This window comes from Phycodurus eques, chromosome 16 (assembly GCF_024500275.1).
Source record: "Phycodurus eques isolate BA_2022a chromosome 16, UOR_Pequ_1.1, whole genome shotgun sequence".
Classification (NCBI taxonomy): Eukaryota; Metazoa; Chordata; class Actinopteri; order Syngnathiformes; family Syngnathidae; genus Phycodurus; species Phycodurus eques.
The window spans coordinates 12,442,011-12,464,924 of NC_084540.1; the positions used below are offsets into that span (position 1 = coordinate 12,442,011).

Below are 22,914 nucleotides of genomic sequence, written 5' to 3' on the forward strand. Positions count from 1 at the left end.
ATCAAGCTGTGATCTCCAACTCTTATTGGAGCAGTTCACAGCCAAGTGTGAAGCGGCTGAGATGAGAATCAGTACCTCCAAATCTGAGACCATGGTCCTCAGTCGGAAAAGGATGGAATGCCCTCTCCGGGTAGGGGATGAGATCCTGCCCCAAGTGGGGGAGTTCAAGCATCTTGGGGTCTTGTTCATGAGTTCACGTTCTTACCCTCACCTATGGTCACAAGCTGTGGGTCGTGACCGAAAGAACAAGATCCCAGATACAGGCGGCCAAAATGAGTTTCCTCTGCAGCCAGATAGGGTGGGAAGTTCGGTCATCCGGGAGGGACTCAGAGTAGAGCCGCTGCTCCTCCACATTGAGAAGAGCCGGATGAGGTGGCTCGGGCATCTGTTTAGGATGCCTCCTGGACGCCTCCCTGGTGAGCTGTTCTGGGCAGGTCCCACCAGGAGGAGACCTCGGGGACGACCCAGGACACGCTGGAGAGACTACGTCTCTCGGCTAGCCTGGGAACGCCTCAGGATCTCCTTGGAAGAGCTGGAAAAGGTGGCAGAGGAGAGGAAGTCTGGGCTTCCCTGCTAAAGCTGCTGCCCCCGTGACCCGACCTTGGATAAGCGGAAGAAAATGGATGGATGGACGGATGTGTAAGAATAACAAATGAAGTGTGGACAGACCAATAGTATTGATTTGTGAAGCAAACAAGAACACGCACTACAATAAGGAAATGCTCATATTCTGTCGCTGACGTGAGCAGGTTCACGCAGGTTTCGATCCAAATCTCGGTGAGCCAAAATCTGGCTGAGTCTATTTTGACGGGGAGTTTTTCTGTCAACATCATTTTTCAGTCCAGAACCATGGCATAACTGCCAATGTTCACAGCATTAGAGAAGTCCTTTAAGCTGATATGGACTAAATGCTCAAACAACCTTTCTGGCAATTATGCGTGCGCATTCCTGTAAGAAAACATTTGATGGTGTATCTTCACCAAGTGGTCAAATTGTTTGTTGTCTGACTTCCTTGAATGGTACAGCAGGTGCTTTCCAGATCAAATCTCACCACCAACCTCCACCTGACCCCCTCTAAATTCTATGAGGTTATGAGAACAGGTTGAAACTTTGGAAGAACCATATTGTTGATATGTCCGGTACAGAAGCCTTCCACTGTCAAATAAAGACAGACTATACGTTACAAAAGCTCATATTGAACTGATTTGCATTAGGCTTAAAAGGTTTGTCTCACGCAATTTATATTCGGACATGGTTTGGTGTGCCTGGCACTTTCAGTTTCACATTGGTGCGACTCGTCCAACCCAACAGCTCCCACTTGCAGTCTTTCCCAAATATTGTTATCGGCTCTCATGCCCATTGACCCCTCTCCTGCAGATGGCTCACTCATTTGTGGAGCGTCAAAGAGAAAGTAAAAGTATCTTTTTTTTGTATCAGCTCAGTAGGAGCTCGTGTTTGGCAGGCTTAAGGAGTGTCTGCGGTTACCCAGGAAAAATAACTACACTCGGCGAGCACAATCCAGCGAGCCGAACCGGTCAAGTAAGTTTCACTGTGATGCTGGTTCTGATGAGGCGCAGGTACACGTTTTCCTCCGATTGAGCGTTTGAGCACGTGTGTACGTTTTGTCTTTGTCATCCATTTTATGTATTGACCAGTGAAATCGGGTTCCAACCAAAGCTTTTTGGAATCCGTTTCGCGACAAAGCAACAAGCTCAACCGAGATACTAACGTACAATAAAACTTGTGTTGAGATAAGTTGTAGCTTGTCGCTTACATCCATGGTTGGTATTGCAATTTTTAAAGAGTGCGACATTGTGGGTTAGAAGTATTTCCACACTGGGCCAGCTAGCTTTGAATTGTTATTCTTTTAAATCATTTAAAAACTGCCTTCTATGTTCACCTGGGTTGTCTTTGTCTGTGATTTACATTTTTTAAAGATCCTTAAACATTATTATGTGGAAACTGCAAAAAAAGTTAGAATTTGAAAAGAGGTAATAAATAAATCACAGCACTGCAGAATTGTCTGCAATATTTCAGAATGAGCAAGTTAAAGTGGGGTGCTCAAAACACAATTTTGGTTTACGGACATAACCAGAAGCAATTATTTGGACCCATGTAATTGCTGGCAACATCCTGTTGCATATAGGATGAATATTTGCATTTTATATAGGATTTGCTTAGTTATACTGTGATCTAACCAACTAAAGTGTCCTCGATTGACGTTGTTTACAGGTTGAGTAGCGTTACTTTCAGCAGGGGGGAGGAGCTGCAAAAATCTTCAAAAAGTATTTTTTGTACTTATCGCAAGTTATCCAAAGCGCTTGTCCTCATTGGGGTGAGCTGTACACCCTCGACTGGTCACCTGTCAGTCACAGGGCACAGACAAACAACCATTCACATCCACACCTACGGACAATTTAGTCTTCAATTAACCTAACATGCATGATTTTCGAATGTGAGAGGAAGCTGGAGTACAAGGAGAAAATCCAGGCAAGCACAAGCAAAACGCCACACAGGAATACCAGAGCTGAGATTCGAACCTAGAAACTCAGAGCTGTGAGGCAGATGTGATGAGTATCTCCACTGTGTTGTCCATGGCATGGTATATTTTCTGTATTTGAACGGTTGACGCACATTAAACCACACCATGCCGCTGGCAGACACAATAGTGGGTAACAAAGGCAGTTCAATTTTGAGCCAGCTGAGAACGACATAGACGAGTTGTCCCTCGGCTGATAAAGATTATCAGAACTGAGAGATGACCATGATGACTACAGTAAACTGTGTATGTACAGTACTATATGTCACTATCATCTGCCTAAACAGGTGTCCTCAGGCATGCTAGTATATAGTATACCAAGTATACTATATACTAGTATGTATACTAGTATATAGTATAGGTATACTAGATAGTATACCAAGTAGGCTACGTACCACACATTGTAGCCTACCAAGTCAATTGACTGAAAGGGGGCAAACCTCAATGATGTCATCCCTATACTGCTCAAATGAGTATGTGAAAAAAAAAATCACAACACACCGCAGAGGTTAAGTGTACGTACGCCCTGCAACCGGAGGGTCGCCGGATGATGTCCCCACCTTAGCGCATGTTGTCGTATCCCTGGGCCAGACACTTAACCCGCATTTCCTATGAATGAATGCGGTCGGATGTTTAGTTGGTTGTAAAAGGTTGATAAAATCAATACAAAGATCACAGACCAAAGAAGACACGACTCCCCCTTGCCTAACTAAGTGGTAAATTATTATCATATCAGATATAAACATCATTGGCCTTCAGTGTTCCAGATTTGCATGAGTAACTCTTTGTGTGGGTGTGTGACAGATTCCACAATGCAGAACACGGATCAGGACCCAATTTTCTGTCCTGACTACGGAGCTTTACCAGGTTATTTTTTTACACAGTACAAATACATACACATTGTATCAACGATGAAGGTCACGGAAGCCTCTGCCTCACTCTCGTGTCAAGTTGAAAATATTATTGGAAATACATGATTGACATGATATTAATAAATTGGCTGGATGATGTATAAAAACAATATGGCAGCCAGGTGGTAAAGTGTACTTACTTCGGCATGGACAGTTTAAAAAAATATTCACTCACTGGCAACAACATTCTACACACCTGTAAAAAGAGCTTTATAAAAATGCAATTGGTCTTTTAAGTTGCCAACATTTTAATTGACACTCTCAGAGAGTATTTATCATGATTGTGTGGTTTGTAGCAGCCCTAAATCATACTGAAAATATTAAAATTTTACTGTTGAGCCACCTCCCACCATGATGGAGTGCAGTTCTTCTCAGTTACAACCACAATAATATCCATCCATCCATTCATCCATCCATCCATTTTCAACACCGCTTATCCTGGTTAGGGTCACGGGACGCTGGAGCATATCCCAGATGACTTCGGGCGAAAGGCGGACTACACTCTGAACTGGTCACCAGTCAGTCGCAGGGCACATATAGACACGGACGACCATTCGCACTCACATTCACACCGTCACTGAGTGGGAACTGAACCCACGCTGCCTGCACCAAAGTCAGGCGAGTGTACCACTACACCATCAGAGACTTCAACCACAATAATAAGCACATTATCCTAAATTAATACTGCTCTGACATTGTCAAATAAAACTGAAAGTTAACTTATTTGTAATGGCCAAATTTTAGATACACCTCTTGTTGTATTTTAGTTTAGTACATAATGTTATGGATGCTTAGTGTGAACTATATGTATTGCAATACTGTAAGTAGACAGGTCAAAAAAACTAAAGCACGATGTTTCATTATGAGATCATTTTGTGTTTCAGATGATTTATCGGAATTCATGAATGACAGTTACTTGGTGAAGATGCTTGGTATGTTACTATCGAAAATGAATGCATGTTGTTAAATGTTAAAACATACACACACAGGTACAGTGTGTTTTACTATTTTACTCTTTGCTCCTTTTCATCTAGACACGGATGGCCTCTTTAGTGATGATCCCATGTTAATTTTCGATGACAACAACTTCAGTAAGGAGCTCTTTAGTGTACTTTTGGATGAAAATACCTTCATGTGCAAAGAAAAAAGGCCATACGCGTTGAATCAAATATTATTACACATTGAGCAATGTCCTTAAAAAACAACTGATACCATTTTTGTGACAGTAGTGAAAATGTAAGAGGAACTAAGTAATGAACCATGACAATGTTTTGCAGTTTTTTTTTTTTTTTTTTTTTTGGAGCACTCCACATTATGTTCACTTGTGCAATCTAGTGAGATCAAATACGATGGCTGTTTCTAAAATGATGCCTTTTCTAATACACTCTGAGAACATTAATTCAACAATCTTTGTTATCGTATGTTGTTTGTTAGAAGACAGCACAATTACACAGTTTTACAACCCCCTCCATGACTTGCAGGTGACACTCCCTTGGCAAAAGAGCCAGACTCACGCAGAAATCAACAGGTAGAAAAAATTAAACCAACGAGAAAAACAACAATTCTTCAAAAAAGACCCAGAGGTAAACAACCACTGACCACTCATTCACTTGCATATACTACTTCTCTAAGACAACTATATATTTTTTATTATTATTATTAGTATTACAGATGCATTTTTTTCCCCTCAGCAGCTACACTATCAAAACATAGGACAACGGGAAAAAAGAATTCCACACCAAAAAAACAAAAAGCTGATGGTGAGAATTCATGACTTTGAATGACTAGAATTGGTTTGAATTTATGACAAATGATTGACACCTCGTTGGTCAAGCCTTCTGTCTCTGATTTAGTTGTTCTTCCTCGGGTGTGGCGTTTTCTTAAAAATCTAATTAAATGTACAACATGGGGCCTAAAAGGGATGATTTTCACTGATCATTTTACTAATGTGCTACTCTCAAATTTGTATTGACAGTTTTAACAAATAGGCGTTTTGTTGTTTTTTTAACTGCAAATCCCCCTTAACTTTAAAAAAAAAAACAAAAAAAAACTCTTAACCTCAGACCTGGGGGAAATTTGTTGAGTGTGAGTGAAAAGCTGTCAGTTTTGATTTTGAGAATTTCTGTTTTGTTATTGTTGAGTTTGAGGAAAGTTGCAGGTGGACCAAAATTTAAGGAGGGTCAAAAAGAGTGGAGGCTTCAAGAGAGGCAGTTGGATTTAGGCGGAAATGTTGATATGGGTGTTATGGAAAATGTGGCCCAGTGGTCAAGTGTCGATAATAAAGAAAAATGGGGCTCAGGAGAGAGCCGCGGGGAACGCCAGTGGTAACTGGAGAAGGATGGGATATGTACAATATGTTTTAAATTGAATGAACTGAGTGTGGTCAGAGACATAATATTTGAACTATTCCAGGGGTCTTTCTGCATCTGATGACAAAAGCAAATTAGTTTATCATAGAGAAAATCTATGATAGATATAGACTTTCTTCACCCTTTTTTCTAGGTACTGGCGTGGGACCAGTGCAGAGTGAGGGGGAACTATCGTGTCCCTCCACACCGCCACAAAGCATCCTTCATCTCCAACCCTCCATTCAGTTTGTCACAATCCCAGATATTACATTTTATCAGTTTAAGATGCAAACAATCTGTCCTCCAGTTATCAGACTTCCATTCCCCAATGCTGCTGCACCAGCATACCTATTAGGTAAGCAATCATTCAAGTTAACAGTTGCGGGGCTGATGTATTTTCATTACTACTGATCTTCCATGCAATCTCGAGAGCACACTACACTATAACCATTAAGTTGTAGGTTATTTAGACTGGGTAAATTGACGTAACCAACTACAACGTACATAGTAATAGTTGCATTGTACCACATGGAGGCAGTCCTATGCAAAAATGTGATTCATATAACATTTTATATATAGTGTATTTGCTCTGTTTTCTCTTTTGTCCCATGGCTGCAGTACCTGTACCTCCTTCGCCATCAGCATACAAACTCCAAGTGGCACCCTTTTCTCCAGGTGGGTAAGATGCCTGCATCTGGTAACCTGTTCACAAGATTCTAGTAGGATTTTCCGCACATTTGTTTTGGGTTTGCTATTTTGGGGAAGTGTGTTACTACCCCTGCATATAATGCTCAAGTTAAAATGTGATATGGTGCTCATTTTATTTTGTACTTCTTACTAAATGCTAATGAGAATACTTTGTAATAAAATTTTGCATACTAGAGTTGTGATACTTACATATTAACGTAATTTAAGATGCAAAATGGCAGCCAGTCTCGTACTATATGTCTGTGTATGGATATCATGTTTTTAAACTCTCCCTTCCCTTTTATAGAGGACAGTGCAGTAGTACCTGCCCTAATGAGCTCATCCCCATTCGGAACATTGTCAGACACCACAAGCAAAGTCATGTCTCCGCCGTGCAATTATGGTCAGTACAATGGACCCTCAGAGATGTGTTTTTTTTGTTTTTGTTTGTTTTTTTGCATTTTCACAAGATTAGATGATAGGGTACGAAAATACGAAAAATGGTAATAATGACAATAGATAGTTAACAATTATGAAAGCATTATTCATAAAAGGTAAGGTCTTCTACCTATTTTACCATTTTGATGTTGTACTGTTAGGATTTACTTTTATAACCTATTATTTTTAAAGATTATGCTGTACAACACGGGTCTCGAACTCAAGGCCCGGGGGCCAGATCCGGCCCGCCAGATTATTTTATGTGGCCCGCGAAAATCATGTTTCAAGTAAAAATACAAAAATGGTCAATTTGTCTTCTCTGTTATCAATGTTGAGATATTGAAAGCATTTTTTAACCAATGCCAAATTGAAAAATAGTTGAACAAAAATTTTTACTGGCTTCTGTTTTCAAAACTAGTTATCCATTAATTTGTTGTGTATGTCTAATATGAGGCGATCATAGGCTGGAATGGGTTCACAGTCATAATGGCCCTCTGAGGGAAACCATAACTAGGATGTGGCCTGCAACAAAAATTTGTTTGACACTCCTGCTGTACAGCATATAAACGTTTTATGATGGCAAAAGATGAATTCCTGTTAGGGATGTTTCGATAAAATTATTTCAAGGAACCCCATAATATGAAGGTCAGCATTTTGAAGAGGATTGTGTTTGAGTCCCGAAGGTTCATTCCATATGACTTAAGTGGCTATCTCTTTTGTTCAATGTGGGTAACTTACCAGCGACAGTGTCTTTTACTAATATCATGCCTACATTTCAAAGATGACTCAAAGTAACGAGTCAACCACAGTTCCACAGTCTCCCACTACGTTTGAGATACCTCATACGTTGTTGTGATTTGTCAAAGTTTGATTGCAAATCTGCGGTGAACCCGTGTGATAAGCAGGTTTGTTTCATCCTCAGAGAGTGTAAAGAACTACATTAAAATCGCCAAAGCCCATATGCATCAAATCTGCGAGGAGATGGAGCCAGGGCTAACTTTGAGCTCTCATTTTGTGGATGTGCAAGTGATTCAGAGAGAGATGTTTTGCTCAGGGAAAGAAAATAACAAGTCCCTGCACAAAGAACTGGTGTCCATGGGAGATATGGACAGGCAAAAAAGATTGATTAAGTTGAGTCAGGTATATGTTCCCCTTATCTTTAACAGTGTATTATGTTTTAACATGAATTATCCTTCAGACTTCATGATTATGAAGACTACTTACACAGTCAGTATAATATTGCCAGATACTATGAGGAAATGTATTTAAAAGTTTGTATTCTTTCTGATAGATATTTGAGAATTCGAATGGAAACAAACCCAAACGATATATACTTCTACTTGGCAAAGCCGGCATGGGAAAAACCACCCTTATCAGGAAGCTATGCCAGGACTGGACCAGAGACTGCATCCCACAGTTTGACTTTGTATTCTTGTTGAATGACGCTCATCTAATCTCTTCAAGAAAATCACACTATAGTCTTCAGAGCCTCCTACTCGACCTGCCCACCTTTGCCATTTCCACCATTAATATCGAGGAAGTGTACGCACAAGTCCTTAAAGCCCCCAAACGTGTACTCATCATTTTTGATGGTTTTGATGATCGGGACTATGAAATACTATTTCAAGAAAAAGACTTTACAACCTTGTTAGAGAAAGACACTAAAGCAAAGGCCTTTACAGTTAGAAAGCTATACTCTGCCATCCTCCAAAGGGTGGTCCTTCCAGGATCAATTCTTCTGATTTCTGCCAGACCAAGAGGCACTGCCTACCATCTATTGCGGCGACATGACAGCCTTTTGGAGGCTAGTGGATTTACCCCTCTATATATAGAAACATATTTCTCCAGGTACTTTGATGACCCTAATCTCAGAGAATTTGCTTGGAAATGCTTAGAAAAGTGCAGCTATCTACGTCACCTTTGTTGGAAGCCTGGACTCTGTCGACTGGTGTGCTTGGTTGTGGAACACTCTGAAGGTTCAGAGAGCCTTCCAAGAACTTTAACTGAGCTCTGCCATCAAGTACTTTGTATTAAAATGAAAAATGACAACTGGGGCTCTTGCACTCAGGCTAAACCTCAAGCTCAAATACCGCTACAGTCTTCAAGACAAGACTCAAGCAGAGCTCAGGTGAGAAAAACAACAAGGTGGTCAACAAAGGGGAAAAGTCAAATAACAGATGAGATTAAGACTGCTCATGGGGAAATCTGTGAAAAAAAAATTATGTCCCGTTTGAGCTCTTTGGCCTGGGAAGGAGTGAAGGCCAACACATCCATCCTTCCCAAAGAAGTAAGCTTATGCTCAAAACTCAAGACATTCGGGCTCAGGAAGGGAGTCTTCCTCACTTGTCAAGTGAGGGCAAACAAGGTCTGCTCCCTTTGTGAGAGTGAGGAAGTAGAAGGAGAGAAAGAAAGGATATTAGAGAGTGAAAATGCAGAAAGGCCAAATCAACAAAGTACAGACTTTGAAGAAAATTCTGTCAGTGGCAATGACATCTTGCTGTGGACGGATCCCTTCGTTCAGAGTTACCTGGCAGGACTCCATTTGTCCATGAACAGGTCAGTCTTTTTCTCGCTAGACTGAAATTTTTCACTGTATAACAAGGAAATACAGATTCAACACAATCTTATTGGTGAACTAAAAGCCTCAAAATAATTCAATTGATGTTGCATTGTAAAAGTACTGTATATCCGCTTTCACCAACTCTATCAATCTCATGGCTATCATGCCACATGTTTCCTCTTTCCTCAGAAATGTTTGGAACCAGAACCTTTTCCAGAACCTACCCTCCATTTCTGGCCCAAAGGGACGTCGGCGTCCACAAGGAGAGGTACAAGAACTAACTCGGCGATTTGCTTTCACCATCCAGTTCCTTAACAGAACCGAGCTACACAGGCTTCATCTAGACATAAACCTCAACAAACGGGCCTTAATCTCTGAACATCTCAAGGGTCTTTCCCTTGCTGACCTGTGCCCTGATCAGGTCTTGGAGGCATGCCACTATGTTTTTGAAGCAAGTTTCTCACATGGCAACGGGAGCAGTGACAGTGAAAAAGCACCATTAGTCACTCACCTGGCAGCAAACCTACCCGAGTTCCTCACATTCCGTGGCGTTCCACTCGGCCCACCAGATGCATACGTTGTGCACAAGATTCTTGAAAGGGCTGAAAAAGGAGGTAGAGGTTTTTCTTTGGATCTTGAGGACACTGGGATTCCAATTTCAGGACTCAGGTCCCTGATTGGTCTTGGCAGCTGCAGTACATACAAGTATGGGTTTGTCTAACAACCCCTCCCTACTCCACATTGGCAAGTGACCCATCATCAGATACCAATTATCAAAGTTTTGTGTTTTTGTTTAGGGCATGCATAGCTGATGTAATTGCCCTGTGGGAGCAGTTAGAGCAGAGTGGTGAAAAGAAGCCGCTTCAAAATTTTGTGACCAAGTTCAAGATCCACCCTCTGAAGGTGATGCAAGTGTCTCAAATAGAACATCTGTCAAAGCTTGTGAACATTCATATGCACAGGAGGTTGTCATACTGGTTAGTAACATACATGCAGTACACTGTGACACATACACATGACACATGCTGTATATTTACATTTGTGTAATCTTTAGTCTCAGAGAACCTGATCCCATCCTAGATGAGGGAGTTCCAGCAGTCAAGGAGCTACACAAACTGGAGTTAGCGTGAGTAGCTCTGCATTAGTAGTATTTGTAAGATAGCGGAGTGATTTGTAAGTGAGGCTACATTAAAATCTTGCTAGCAGTTTGAAAACTGCAAACCTGATGGTGTCACTTATGGGTCTTTCCTTCTAGGATTGGTCCAGAACGTGGGCCCCAAGCTATCCCCAGGCTTTGGGAGTTTCTACCAAGTTTACATGACCTCCAGCACCTAGAGTAATACATATCGTTTCCACTGGTTTTATGTCACTCCGTGTATCTCACTCAGTCGATATTTCTCCCCTTCAGTTTGGAGGGCAATAAGATTGGAGACCAAGGAGCTGAGCAATTGGCTGATACATTCTCCTCCCTCTGTTTTCTGCAGATACTCAAGTGAGTATGACCACATAAGTGCTCCTCTCCAGTTCTGCTATTGTGATCACACAAAGAAAATCTAGAGCAATCTAGAATGCTACAAACAGTAGCACTCTTGAGTTTGTTAGAAAGCTAATTTGTTATTGTTTTGTAAGGTTTAGGATCTTTTACAGGTTATTTTGCTCTCTTTAGCTGCTTTTACAGTGGTTTCCTGGGAAATATGCATTACATGTACAGAATAAAACCTTTTGATGCCTTTTTCAGAGCAATAATTAAAAAATAAAATAAAAAGAAATTGTGAAATTAAATGCTATAGGAACAATAATCTATTGTCTAACACGTGTGTTCTCTCTGTTTTGTGGTTTACAGTCTGTCACAGAATTATATAGGAGACAATGGGGTCAAAAAAATGGTGACTACACTAAAGGATTTACCCAAACTGCACTGTTTAATGTATGTAACCACACATTCACTCACAAACACACATTGGTACAGTACACTTAATGTATGTACTTCCCTTACGTTGCCTGTTTTCCAGCCTCTACAGTAACGTGATTTCTGATGAAGGTGCCTCCACTTTAGCCGCTGTCCTCCCTCACATGGCATCACTGACTGACCTAGAGTAAGACTTCATTACTTGCATCTTGAAAATGCACTGGAGATGTCACTCATGTCATTTTCATATTTTTTAAAATTAAAATATATATATTTTTATCAACTTATATAATAAACCTCAGGAAAACATCAGGATAGTATTTTTGTAGTATTAGTATTAGTGAAGTGACTAAAGACTAGTTTTCCTTACAGCGTGAAGTATAACAAGCTATCAGATGTTGGTGCACAATGCTTGGGAGCCAGCCTGAAGGAATGTAAGAAAATGAAGACTTTGAGGTGAGAAAAACATTTCTTCAACTTAATGCAGCAACCTAAAATGACAATAAATTGGATATCAGTTTTCATCACCTCGCTGCTTCTTTTCTCCCATTCAAGGATGTGGAACCAATGTATTCCATATGGTGTATTTGAGAGGCTTCAGCAGCAGGATCCCAGGATCCTTTGGCATTAGTGCAATTTAGACAACCAGGCTGACGCACCCACATGCACACACTAATTTCTGGTCACCACTTTACCATAGGTAATGTATGTGCAGGCCATATAGAACAGCATACTTAGAAAGGTAGGCAAGGAAATGCAATCACATGGGATATTAATTGTCCATGGTTATTCCAATATTTCACTGAGTGCTTAAATAAATTGCCCCTTTGTCGCCATACAGTTTGTACTATAGACACTATTGTTTGACACTGGACCAATAATGTCTCAAAGATGACTAAGGTCAACAAAACTTACTTCTTTGTATTTTGTTCTTTCTTGTAGAATATGCTTAGTTTTGTATGTTTGCAGTGTTTATATATTTGTTTTATATTGTCAACACATTTATGTCACTGCTTTCTCAGTATATTAAAAGCCATGATTTCCTCCATTATAGGTTCTTGTTCTCTATTGTGGGTGCAGTCAGTGCAGAAGTGCTTTGTAAAAAAAAATTGTAATTTACATTCACAAACTTGTTCAGGCCTGACAACGCATGAGGCCAAACCTATTAAAAATATTTGATCATGACTGAATACTATCCATGGAGATCTGTTAAGTATCTTCAGGTTACAAAGTGTTATCGGGAAATCCACGCTTGGCGTAGTCATGTTTATTTGGTGCACTTCACATTTACAAAACCCAACTTTAATGTAACTATTAATACATCAATGTTATACATATAGCGTGGTGCAATTTATAGGTTTAAATTACTCATATTCCAGTGTGGGCTGTGCATTTGGTACCCGGCTTAAGCCACCTCTTAAGGCTACCACTATCACGTCGCAATTGTTGAAACCATCAATAGGATCCAAAAAAGCAGTAAAGGCCTAACAGGACACAACTATGCCACATACATCTGAATCTGTTCAGAATCAATATTTATCTAGTAACACGACAAAATCCATGTATATACATCATACTAAAGGCCCACCGCTGCCATATTCTAATACGGTTTAATGTATGTTTGTCTTACCACTGTTACTTTTTGGTGCGACAGCTACTGCTCTCTTCAATGTGCACTGACTCTCCATTGTGGACAATGTAAGCATAACTCCCTTAAAGCACGTGATTTAGAGGAAACTACAGTAGATTAGGAATGGCGGCTCTCTATGGCTGCACCCAAGTCAGTGACGTAAATTGTTATAATTATAAAACGTTTTGTCAACTATCCACAACCTCTTCAATCCTTTAATTTATGGTTACTGTGAACACCCATGATACCAAAGGGAAATTGGTATGTATAATTTAGGGTTCCCTCCACTTGGTAATTTGAGTTGCCTTAGTACTGCACTCAACAGCAAATTATTTTATTATGACGGGTAGGTATATATATATATATCCCTTTATTTGAATTAATCTCATGGTGCAGTAGTCTGAACTAGGATTGAACCTCTTTTCCTATTTAGGGTCGCAAGGAGCTAGAGCCTATGCCATCTGATATTGGGCGAAAGGCAGACTACACACTGGATTGGTCACCGGTCAATTACAGTGCACATTTTTCTGTGAGACAGACAACCATTCACACTTGCAACCCCCTCCGAAAGTATTGGAACGGCAAGGTCAATTCCTTTGTTTTTGTTGTATACTGAAGACATTTGGCTTTCAGATAAAAAGATGAATGAGACCAAAGCGCAGAATTCCAGCTTTTATTTCATGGTATTTACATCTAGATGTGTGAGTTTGTGTATTTTGGATCATTGTCAGATCCTTTCTTTCTCTATACTTTGGCCTTTCCATCACTTTGGTCGAGGTTAATCTTGGTCTCATGAGTCCATAAAACTTTGTTTCAAAACTATTCTGGCTCATTTCTGTACTTGCAAAATCCAATCTGGCCTTCCGATTTTGCTGATGAGTGGTTTGCATCTTGTGATATGGCCTGTGTATTTCTTCTCTCGAAGTCTTCTTCAAACAATGGATTGTGATACCTTCACCCCTACCTGTGGAGATTGGCAGGGATGTCACTGCTGTCTTTGGGTGTTTCTTGACAGCTCTCACATTTCTGTCATCAACTGCTGTTGATACCCTTGGCAAGACCTGTTTGATCTCTGTTGCTCAGTGCACCAGTAGTTTATTTGTTTTTCAGGAAATTCCAAATTATTGTATTGACTATGCCCAAGGTTTGTGCAATAGCTCTGATATATATTTCCCTCTTCCCTTCAAAATTGTTTTATTTTCTCCCATAGACAGCTTTCTGGTCTTCCATGTTTGCTTAACAGCAAATGCAGTTTTCACAGGTGAAACCCAAAGCCAAAAACAAGCACTGTTAAACCAATATGTTTAATCCAGTTCATTATTGCTTCAAGGTAACATACACTTTTCTTAGAAGAAAACTCTCAATCCATAACAGGATGACAAAGAAGACAGAGATAAAATATAACAACATTCAACCAGCAATGCAAGTCTGTTTTAAGTCTCTTAAATTTGTAAAATAAAATAATACTGTATGTACAAGACAACATTTTGAGTTCAATATGAAGTAGCTGCTTTAAGATTCCATTTAAGGTTGTCACCAAGTCATTATTACGTTTTAGTTTTGACAGTGATCCAAGCCAACGGGAAGCACTATCATAGAAGTAATTTATGCTGGACACATACACTGAAGAGAAAACCTAAAATAATAAAATGTTGGAGCAAAACCAAAAACAGTTGCCCACCCTTGTATGTCCAGTGTCATGTTTGAGAGGTGCGCCCACAAAACACCAGTCCTAATTGTGAAGCAGATATACACCCACATTATGTTTAACACACCTCTCAAAGGGTGGGTGCCTGCAAAGCAAGAATACATTCTCCATAGATTAAATTCTATTGTGAGCAAATGAGAATGGAACAATCTTCAGAATACAAAGGCTCCACCGCAAGGGTCACTTTTGTCTTTGGTTCACACCACTGAGCTGATGTGGTTACAGTACATATGATCGGCACCATGCTGCTCATTTCTGGATCAATACTGCACTTTTAATCCACAGTGAAAATGTGTATCTTCTCACGTGCAGCACATAGTACTTCCTTTTTTTCCTACCATTGTGTCCCAAGTTGAAGGACACAAATGCTTGTGTGAACGCCCAGGTGGCTGGCGGTGCGGCACAGTGACAGAATGAGTCTTCCCAAGGGACAATGGTTGAACAGTTGGCTTTTGGTGATGGTCATCTTCACACTGAGAGGACCTGTAATCACATCAAACACAGCGTCACGGTGGAAAATTACTTGCAGACAAAAAAATAAGAAAGAAACAATGCAAAATTAATTGGGGCCAGATCATATTTATCATGTACTGTCAGGTCATACTGACCGTGTCAACAAATGTGAAACCCTCCCTCTTTAAGCTATAAGGGCTAAATGTCAGAAACTTGAATTTGTGTTAAATATATCACTGACAGTAGTGTCAGTTAAAACTCTGCGTGATTATCTTTGTAAATGTCTTGTAATGCCGTTCTTGTATTAGGGTACCTCATGAAGTGCAGTTCAACTATGCAAGTGTTTAATTGTATGCCCTGTAAAACACTAAACTGTGAAATAATTATTTTTGGTGTGGCTGATCCAATGTTTTACTAAAATTCCCAAATTGCTTACTTTTTTCCTCTCTGTCCAAAAAGACAATGAACATCCAGCAGACATGCCTTGTTTGTCCCTAATCTCTCCATCATCTTCACCAGCATTATGATCCAATCCATCACCGCTTTATCACTCCAGATACCCCTCAAACATATCCAAGTCTGTGTCCGAGTCATAGGGTAGGGATGCCGGGTCAGACAGCACCCCGAGGTCCACCAGAGCCCGGTCCATATCCTCAGGCATAAACACTATCCCCACATTTAGGACGATGTACTCCATCAGAAAGGCATAGTAGAGAATGAGGACGTTCACAAAGAATAGGCCCAGATAAAACATATAGGGGTGCTCGTCCAAAAGCGATTCGACTGAATCTAACTGGGCATAAATTGTGAGGATCATAGAGAAGAAAGTCCCGGTTCAGGCGCAACAGTGTTGGGGTAACATGGATATACAAGGACAGCTAGAAATCTGCATATCCGGTGAGCTTCGGACACACAATTGCCCGTCCCGATTAGGAAAGAGTGATGTGCACCATTATAGCTGTACATTGACGAGGGATAAAAATAAAACGTGCGTATATAAAAGCCTCTCGTTCATAGCTTCAAATAGCGCACTCGCCGTATCAAAATATCACAGTAGCATTCTTGACATTGGTTCTCTGCCTTTGCGGAATTCAAGCCATGCCAAGTGGCTAAAAACAGTCTCGCGCAACTCTAGCAAAAACATATCCTAACAGAAAACATTTAACATTTCTATACGTAAATTCGTACCATCAAAACACGCATTCGCCACGAATAATCGTCTCCGTTCTCTTTTAACGACCGCACGTCATTTACCAACATTCGTGCCAAGTGCATCAAAACATTGCGGACTGCATAAAACTACACACACGTCAATGACTCGACGTCATCTTTAATTGCTGTCTCCATGAAATGACGACATCGCGGAGTGAACGTCTCTTTTCTCAACACTGGTGTCTCCTCAACTCTTCAATAGGAGCTAACATGTAAACAGAGAAGCTAGCATCAAGGGCTGCGGAAGTTACAAATAAATAAATAAGATTTCGTTTTTCATAGACGCAGTTACACAACTAAAAAACTACAATTCCCAAGCATCCGCTTGATGACCGTGGTTACGTAATGATTCCTCGCTCCTCCAGTCTCACCGACTGTTTGCTAAGTGGGCTAGCTCCACCAAAAGTGGGGGTAATGGACAGATGCACCCGCTAACATCAGCGAAATAATCCGCCTGACCCGTTATCAATCTCCTTATAACCACAGCCATGTTTGGGAGGTCACGGAGCTGGGTCGGAGGACAGGGGAAATTGAAAAATATCCATTCCCTGGATCATTTAAAGTGAGTAGCTAGCATTAACACCGAGATGCTAACGTTGGCCAATACGAGAACTGTAATACAGTACAATAAATTACTGTTACTGAGTTACTAGCGTCAGTATATCCCAGTTTGTTTTCCTCTGTAAAATTGCTAATTGTTGCTGTGCATATATCTACTCTAGCTGCCTTTAGTTGACCATAGTCTGTTTGGTACCTTAGACGAATATCAAGACTAAATTTAAATGCTCTTTAAAGACTAAATAATGAGCACGACGCATACGTTTTTTGTTATGCTAATTTATAAGTAATGGTTCAGGATAGGACATTGATTGCTGTAGCTTTATACTGCATATTGAAAGTGAACCTTGAACCCCTGTCACGTTTAACAGTTAAATATACAAGTGGTGTGTGTCTTTTTGCTTTGTCAGATTAACCAGATTGACCCCCATTTATATGTATTTTGCTCATATTGTATGTTTTTTGTTTCCTTCAGGTACATGTACCATGTCTTGACCAAAAACACGACAGTGACAGACCACAACCGCAACCTCCTGGTGGAGACTATACGCTCCATCACAGAGATCCTTATCTGGGGGGACCAGAATGACAGCTCTGTTTTTGAGTAAGTCACGTTCAACTTCCCAACATTATTGCCAAGCAGACAGGTTGATACAACGCCTGTATGAACCCTTTATTTACTATTACAGTGGACCCCTCCATATTTTCAGTTCAGCATTTGAAAATTATTTTACGGTAATCATGAAATTTTTTTTAGCCCTTCCGTTAGTTGCAGAAAAACTCACCTATTTGCGATTTTCTGTACTGAGGCAAAAAAAGTCAGAAAATTATATTTCTTCTGTCATGGCAAAATACAGTCTACAATATGTATGATATTTATTGTATTGTAGCGTATCTTTAATTGAGGCAAGAAACTGTTACTTTTGGCCATAAACACGCCCACAAAAACATCATGCCACTACGCAGAAGGTTGAAGTTCCGCCTACATACAAGCTCACTCGCACCGCTCTCATACTCATCCAATTAGAAATCTAACGTATTGTAGCATTTCTTTAATTCAGACAACGAGTGACTGTCGGCTGTAACCGTGCCAAAAAAACATCAAACTAGTTGTCGGCTCAACCAAACGTCTGCGGTGAAAGGCAGAAGGCTGTTGTTTGGTCCGCCTGCACACACTCGCTCATGCAATAAAAAAAATCAACAGTAGCCATGTTAGATTTGTGATTGATAGTTAGCGAAAGAGGGGTACTGTAAAGGTACCGTCCACGTCTGTTTTGACTTACAATAGTGTTGCCAAACTAGGACTAAACATGGTAACGAAACCAGTAGAATCTGTAACAAGACCTCAACAAATCATCGCTAAACCTATGACTGGTGGCCAGTTTGCTTTGTCACCAGCGGTTTGGGTCAGTAAACACCGAATTGCTAGCCAGACACTAACTGCCAACAAAGCAGCAGGCAGCATTTCCCAACAGCAAAGGCCGCCTCAGAGAGCGTCAGCACCATTGATGTAACTCATTCAGTTTGCCATGCAGTCAAATGTTCATTGTTTTACACCGGACTGCACCGCTACATTAATTCTTCATCATTATCAGATTTTTTTTTGTCAGCGTGCTTAGCTGTAAACTGTTTACTGTACTGTACCTTTAAGGGTACGTCGATGTTTGCAGCTGTTAATATAGGCAATATAATCACTTTCAGAGGAGCGACAGTTCTTTGCGAAAATTCACTATTGGCGGTCGGGCTCGGTGGTAATACCTCGCAAATAGCGTGGGTCCACTGTACTTTGATTTTTGTTGTTCTTGACAGTGTTCCCCAGCATTAATTAAATGGCTATCGTGTTGGAATTTTCTGGGAAGTGACTTTTAATTGGGGAACACTACCTATTGCAGTATTTTGGGAGCAAGACTCATACTGGTTGACTATCAACTCAACTGAACAAGCTTCTGAATATTGTAAAAGTTGTTAGTTATTTGCAAATTACACTGGCAAAACAAGCATCAACAGCATTTCTATCCCTAAATAATATATTTGTGTGGAAAAAGCAGTATGTCTGCGTGGTAACTGTTTGTTGTTGTATACTACTTGTTTCTGAACTGATTGCTGCCCTTTTTATAAACAAAAAGCATTCTTAATGTTGGTGATTAGATCTTAAAATGAAAACATGATGGATTCCTTGTGGTCAGCTTCTTCCTAGAGAAGAACATGTTTGCCTTCTTCCTGAACATCCTGCGGCAGAAATCAGGACGCTATGTGTGCGTTCAGCTTCTCCAGACTCTTAATATACTCTTTGAGAACATCAGACACGAAACCTCTCTGTGTAAGTATTTGCCTGACAGACCGAAAGTAACGTAATACAGGGGTTCCTCAGTTTATGATGGATTTCCGCTCCTCCTACGACATTGGCAGACCTCAGTTTTGTACATAAGGAGCAAATGAAGTCTCTATCAATAATCTGTGCTAGTGCAGTGGTAAAGTATTAAATAAAAGTAAAAATAAGCACACAGACACAATATTATATGAACAATTCTTTACCTTTCCTGCTGTGGTTTGCCTGCACACTGGCAGGGGCACAAAGTAGTTCATTAGCACCATTCGGAAGGTCAGGACCATCGTAAACCGAGGACTCCTTGAAATACTAAAAGCCCAACTGTGTTTATTTATTAGACTTCTGCAGTGATTATTGATGTAGTGATTCAGACAGGAATGGAAATATTTGTACTGACAATTTTCACTTTTACGACTAATGTTTTTTAATAGCACTAAAAATAAAATAACAAATCAATAAAATGTTGAAAATAAAAAGTCTCCTTTTTTGTGCAGATTACCTATTATCAAACAACCATGTGAACTCCATCATCGTCCACAAGTTTGACTTCTCAGACGAGGAGATCATGGCCTACTATATCTCCTTTCTCAAGACACTGTCGCTCAAACTCAACAATCACACGGTGCACTTTTTCTACAATGAGGTGAGGCCACGGGTCTTATTGAATTGTATTGTAGTTTACCCATAAGCAATCGACAAACTGTCATAATCCTGTTGTCTGATTTTTGCTGTGTCATCCATCAGTCAATGGCACAGTTATTCTTTTTTAAGTGAGCATGCAGTGATAGTGCTTTGGTGAAACCTGAAATCAAATCACAAGTTGTGACCTGAGACACATTATCATGATACCTTATCACAATCTATCTGAATCACCTGAACAGTCTCCTGGATCAGACTTAATAGATAATTTATGGTGGAGCCCAAAAGGATTCATGCATTGATAGATACTCAGTCACCAAATAAAAATGCTGTTTAACAAAAATTTGGGCCAGGATATGAAATTGTTTTTTTGCCTTAACTGTGTCCAGTTCTACGATTGCTTTGTTTTGCGTTTTGATGTTTTTTTTGTATGGGTGTTCTGGGTTTCATTGAGACTGGTTTCTAATATTTTGTCCATCCTATTTGCTAGCACCAGAGTGCCAACAATAATAATCATAAGGTTCAAATATAGCTCTCTTATAGTGTCCAAACTGAGCATTGCTGTATCTGAGAGAGGATTTATTTGCTGCATAGTGTACCTTATATTGTGATTTATTGGCTGAAGTGTTATTTGACATATGCTTTGAGATAATGTTTCATATCTTGGTTGGGGCGATTATAATGAACTCTCTCAAGATTTTTGCAATGAAATGAAGTTTGAGAGTGTGTATGTGTGTTTTCCCCGTTGTGTTGGCATGCTTGCCAAGACTGGCTGACTCATCTATTAAACCGGTAAACTGGTTTACACAACAGGTTGTTTACCACTCCCTCTTTTTGCCTGTGTGTACAGGGGAAAGTTATTAGTGTACTGGACTGTCAATGGGAGCTGTACCCAAAGTGAACATTTGAGGACAATTGTACTGTGTGAGTTGGCATCAGGCCTCGTTTGTATCTTTGGTATCAGCTGCTGATGACTGTCTAGGCTGGCTGCTTTCATATGTTGACATAATTCACAGCAAGAATCAATACTGCAGTTATTTAACTTTACTATAGTTGGCTTGTAATTTGAATCTGAAACGGTTTAGCTGTGATCCTCAGGCTTTTATTTTTCTGTTCTGTTAATACAGTACATCTTGTAGTTCTGCGTCTTTCCTTGTTTAAAACACAGATGATGTTTAGTTGTAAAAAGAATTTCGGCATGTGTAAAATGAATTTCAAACATTGCTAAATTGTCCTGCTCATCAAGCAAGGAAATGATTACTAGGCCATCCCTAATGTGAGGTTTTCCACCACCTTTTCTACATATTAGCATATAAATTATTATATTATTATTACATATTAAATATTCCTTTATTTAGTCCTTTATTTAGCACTGCTGAACAGATACTGTGAATAAATAGAATAGAATAATTGACAAATAGAATAGATAAATTATCTTTGTTTTTTTTTTTTTGTTTTTTTTAAATTGAACTTTCCAGTTCTTCTCTGTGTCTTGTGATGCCTTGTGGGATGAGCAGTGCCTTGATCAATGGTGCCCCTCTCTTTCTCCCACATACAGCACACTAATGACTTTGCCCTGTACACCGAGGCCATAAAGTTCTTCAACCACCCTGAAAGCATGGTCCGCATCGCAGTCCGCACGATCACCCTCAACGTGTACAAAGGTGAATTTCAAGAACTCGCATGCACACATTGACACACACGCATGCAACCTTCTCACACCTACATGGGATGCTAAAAAGACAACTCTTTTCTTGTACTGAACTTCCTCTTCCTGCTGATGCTAATTGTGGCAGGAGCATGACTGTCTGGTAAAGCTCTATCATTAATACAAATGCACCCTGTGCCAAAATTTTGTAGTGAAGGATTGCTATTTAAGATGTGCTGATCAATATTCTAGTCTGAAGTGTGTCCAGAATTGTGTGGTAGACTAAAATATGTTGAATACATTACATAATTGTAATCACATGCGCTTCTTCTTCTTGATGGACATTGTGGACCTACTTTACAGCACCTAGTGTACATTCTAAGTGGCTATGTAAGCTTGTTGCAGCCACTTAAAAGCTTTTCTTCTAAACTCATGGTCCCATTATTTTATTTACTTTGTAGAAGTATTACGCATATTTTTTTCTTTCCAGTGATACCGTGACCATGCAGTTTTTAATTTTATTTATGCACCGAGTCCTTTGCTGCACATTGATACTAAGCATGGCTTAAGCAAGTCATATGAATGTATTTAGAATACTAACTATTGGACAGCTGCTAGTGCGGTATACACCCAATATACTGTGCCATAAATATAGAGTATATTCTATACATCTAGTTTAACCTCCAAAGTCGAACACAATCCATTCTGGTTGGTCCTCCAAATGTTACCGTATTTTTCACAACAATCTGTTTTAGCGTCATACCATGTCATCATAAAACCTTTATGAATCACTCAGGCAATGATTGAAGTAATGTTTAAAGACTCTAAATTGTCCCTAGGTGTGAATATGAATGCTTGTATGTCTATATGTGCCCTGCGATTGTCTGGTGTCTAGTTTAGGTTTTACCCCGCCTCTCGCCCAAAGTCAGCTGGCTGCAGCACACCCGCAACCCTAATGAGGATAAGCAGTATAGAAAATGAATGGATGGATAGATGTGATAAAAATTTGAAAATAAGTTTGGAAATAAGTTAACAGCTGTTTTGTAACTTTAAATAAAAATCAATACAATTACTCAACTTTTGATGATGCATGACATCAGCGTATTGAACACGGAATTGGGGACAGAGTGGTGAAAATGATTAATCTTCATGCTTTGTGCTTTTTAACATTCTTAGCTGTCATGGAAGTGTAAAAATAAGCTATGTGCTGTATAGAAATTTTTTTTATCACCCTTGACGATGTTTAGTAGACTCGGAAGTATGAAGCAATGGAAAATAACTCTGTGTGTCTGGATCTGAGTCTCTTCACAGTACCGCTAAACAGAGCTGACTTTGTGTTGTAAAT

General features: G+C 39.9%; 3 protein-coding genes across 12 annotated transcripts in view; 2 read left to right on the forward strand and 1 right to left on the reverse strand.

Moving 5' to 3' along the window:
* The first annotated feature begins 1,343 nt into the window (after positions 1 to 1,343).
* ciita (class II, major histocompatibility complex, transactivator) lies at positions 1,344 to 12,327 on the forward strand. 6 transcript variants are annotated; one of them, XM_061700453.1, is made up of 21 exons: positions 1,344 to 1,539; positions 3,344 to 3,406; positions 4,335 to 4,382; positions 4,485 to 4,541; positions 4,932 to 5,033; positions 5,142 to 5,210; positions 5,953 to 6,153; positions 6,417 to 6,473; positions 6,793 to 6,888; positions 7,846 to 8,063; positions 8,215 to 9,479; positions 9,673 to 9,751; positions 9,872 to 10,188; positions 10,281 to 10,460; positions 10,538 to 10,609; positions 10,739 to 10,819; positions 10,892 to 10,975; positions 11,327 to 11,410; positions 11,496 to 11,579; positions 11,765 to 11,848; positions 11,948 to 12,327. In XM_061700453.1, exons 2-21 carry the CDS (start codon positions 3,352 to 3,354, stop codon positions 12,021 to 12,023), a joined length of 3,309 nt encoding a protein of 1,102 aa, XP_061556437.1. In that variant the 5' UTR covers positions 1,344 to 1,539; positions 3,344 to 3,351; the 3' UTR covers positions 12,024 to 12,327. The 6 variants fall into 6 exon arrangements, with proteins under 6 accessions (XP_061556437.1, XP_061556438.1, XP_061556434.1 ...); XM_061700454.1 differs by having other exon boundaries at positions 9,905 to 10,188; XM_061700450.1 differs by having other exon boundaries at positions 9,673 to 10,188.
* Positions 12,328 to 14,312: 1,985 nt separating this feature from the next.
* dexi (Dexi homolog (mouse)) lies at positions 14,313 to 16,640 on the reverse strand. The gene is made up of 2 exons (XM_061699832.1): positions 15,620 to 16,640; positions 14,313 to 15,213 (listed from the first exon to the last, which is right to left on the reverse strand). The coding sequence occupies exon 1, from the start codon at positions 15,998 to 16,000 to the stop codon at positions 15,731 to 15,733; it is 270 nt and encodes an 89-aa protein (XP_061555816.1). The 5' UTR covers positions 16,001 to 16,640; the 3' UTR covers positions 14,313 to 15,213; positions 15,620 to 15,730.
* Positions 16,582 to 22,914, forward strand: part of clec16a (C-type lectin domain containing 16A) — a 30,735-nt gene continuing 24,402 nt past the window's right edge. For 2 of the 5 annotated variants that reach the window (XM_061699827.1, XM_061699829.1), the window contains exons 1-5: positions 16,582 to 16,957; positions 17,429 to 17,557; positions 19,140 to 19,273; positions 19,777 to 19,925; positions 21,480 to 21,585. In XM_061699827.1, the coding sequence (XP_061555811.1) occupies positions 16,884 to 16,957; positions 17,429 to 17,557; positions 19,140 to 19,273; positions 19,777 to 19,925; positions 21,480 to 21,585 (592 nt within the window). In that variant the 5' untranslated portion in view covers positions 16,582 to 16,883. Of the gene's footprint in view, positions 16,958 to 17,428; positions 17,558 to 19,139; positions 19,274 to 19,776; positions 19,926 to 20,776; positions 20,846 to 21,479; positions 21,586 to 22,914 lie in introns of those variants that run through there. The other 3 variants (XM_061699828.1, XM_061699831.1, XM_061699830.1) reach the window with 3 other exon arrangements.

What these genes read in the sequence shown, in the direction of transcription:
- ciita (XM_061700450.1), top strand. Translation starts at nt 3,352, where the DNA reads ATGCAGAACACGGATCAGGACCCAATTTTCTGTCCTGACTACGGAGCT. An exon ending in TCTTCAAAAAAGACCCAGAG is followed by an intron (nt 5,034 to 5,141) that starts GTAAACAACCAC and finishes TTTTCCCCTCAG; the next exon opens with CAGCTACACTATCAAAACAT. An exon ending in GGCAGCTGCAGTACATACAA is followed by an intron (nt 10,189 to 10,280) that starts GTATGGGTTTGT and finishes GTTTTTGTTTAG; the next exon opens with GGCATGCATAGCTGATGTAA.
- dexi (XM_061699832.1), bottom strand. Translation starts at nt 16,000, where the DNA reads ATGATCCTCACAATTTATGCCCAGTTAGATTCAGTCGAATCGCTTTTG.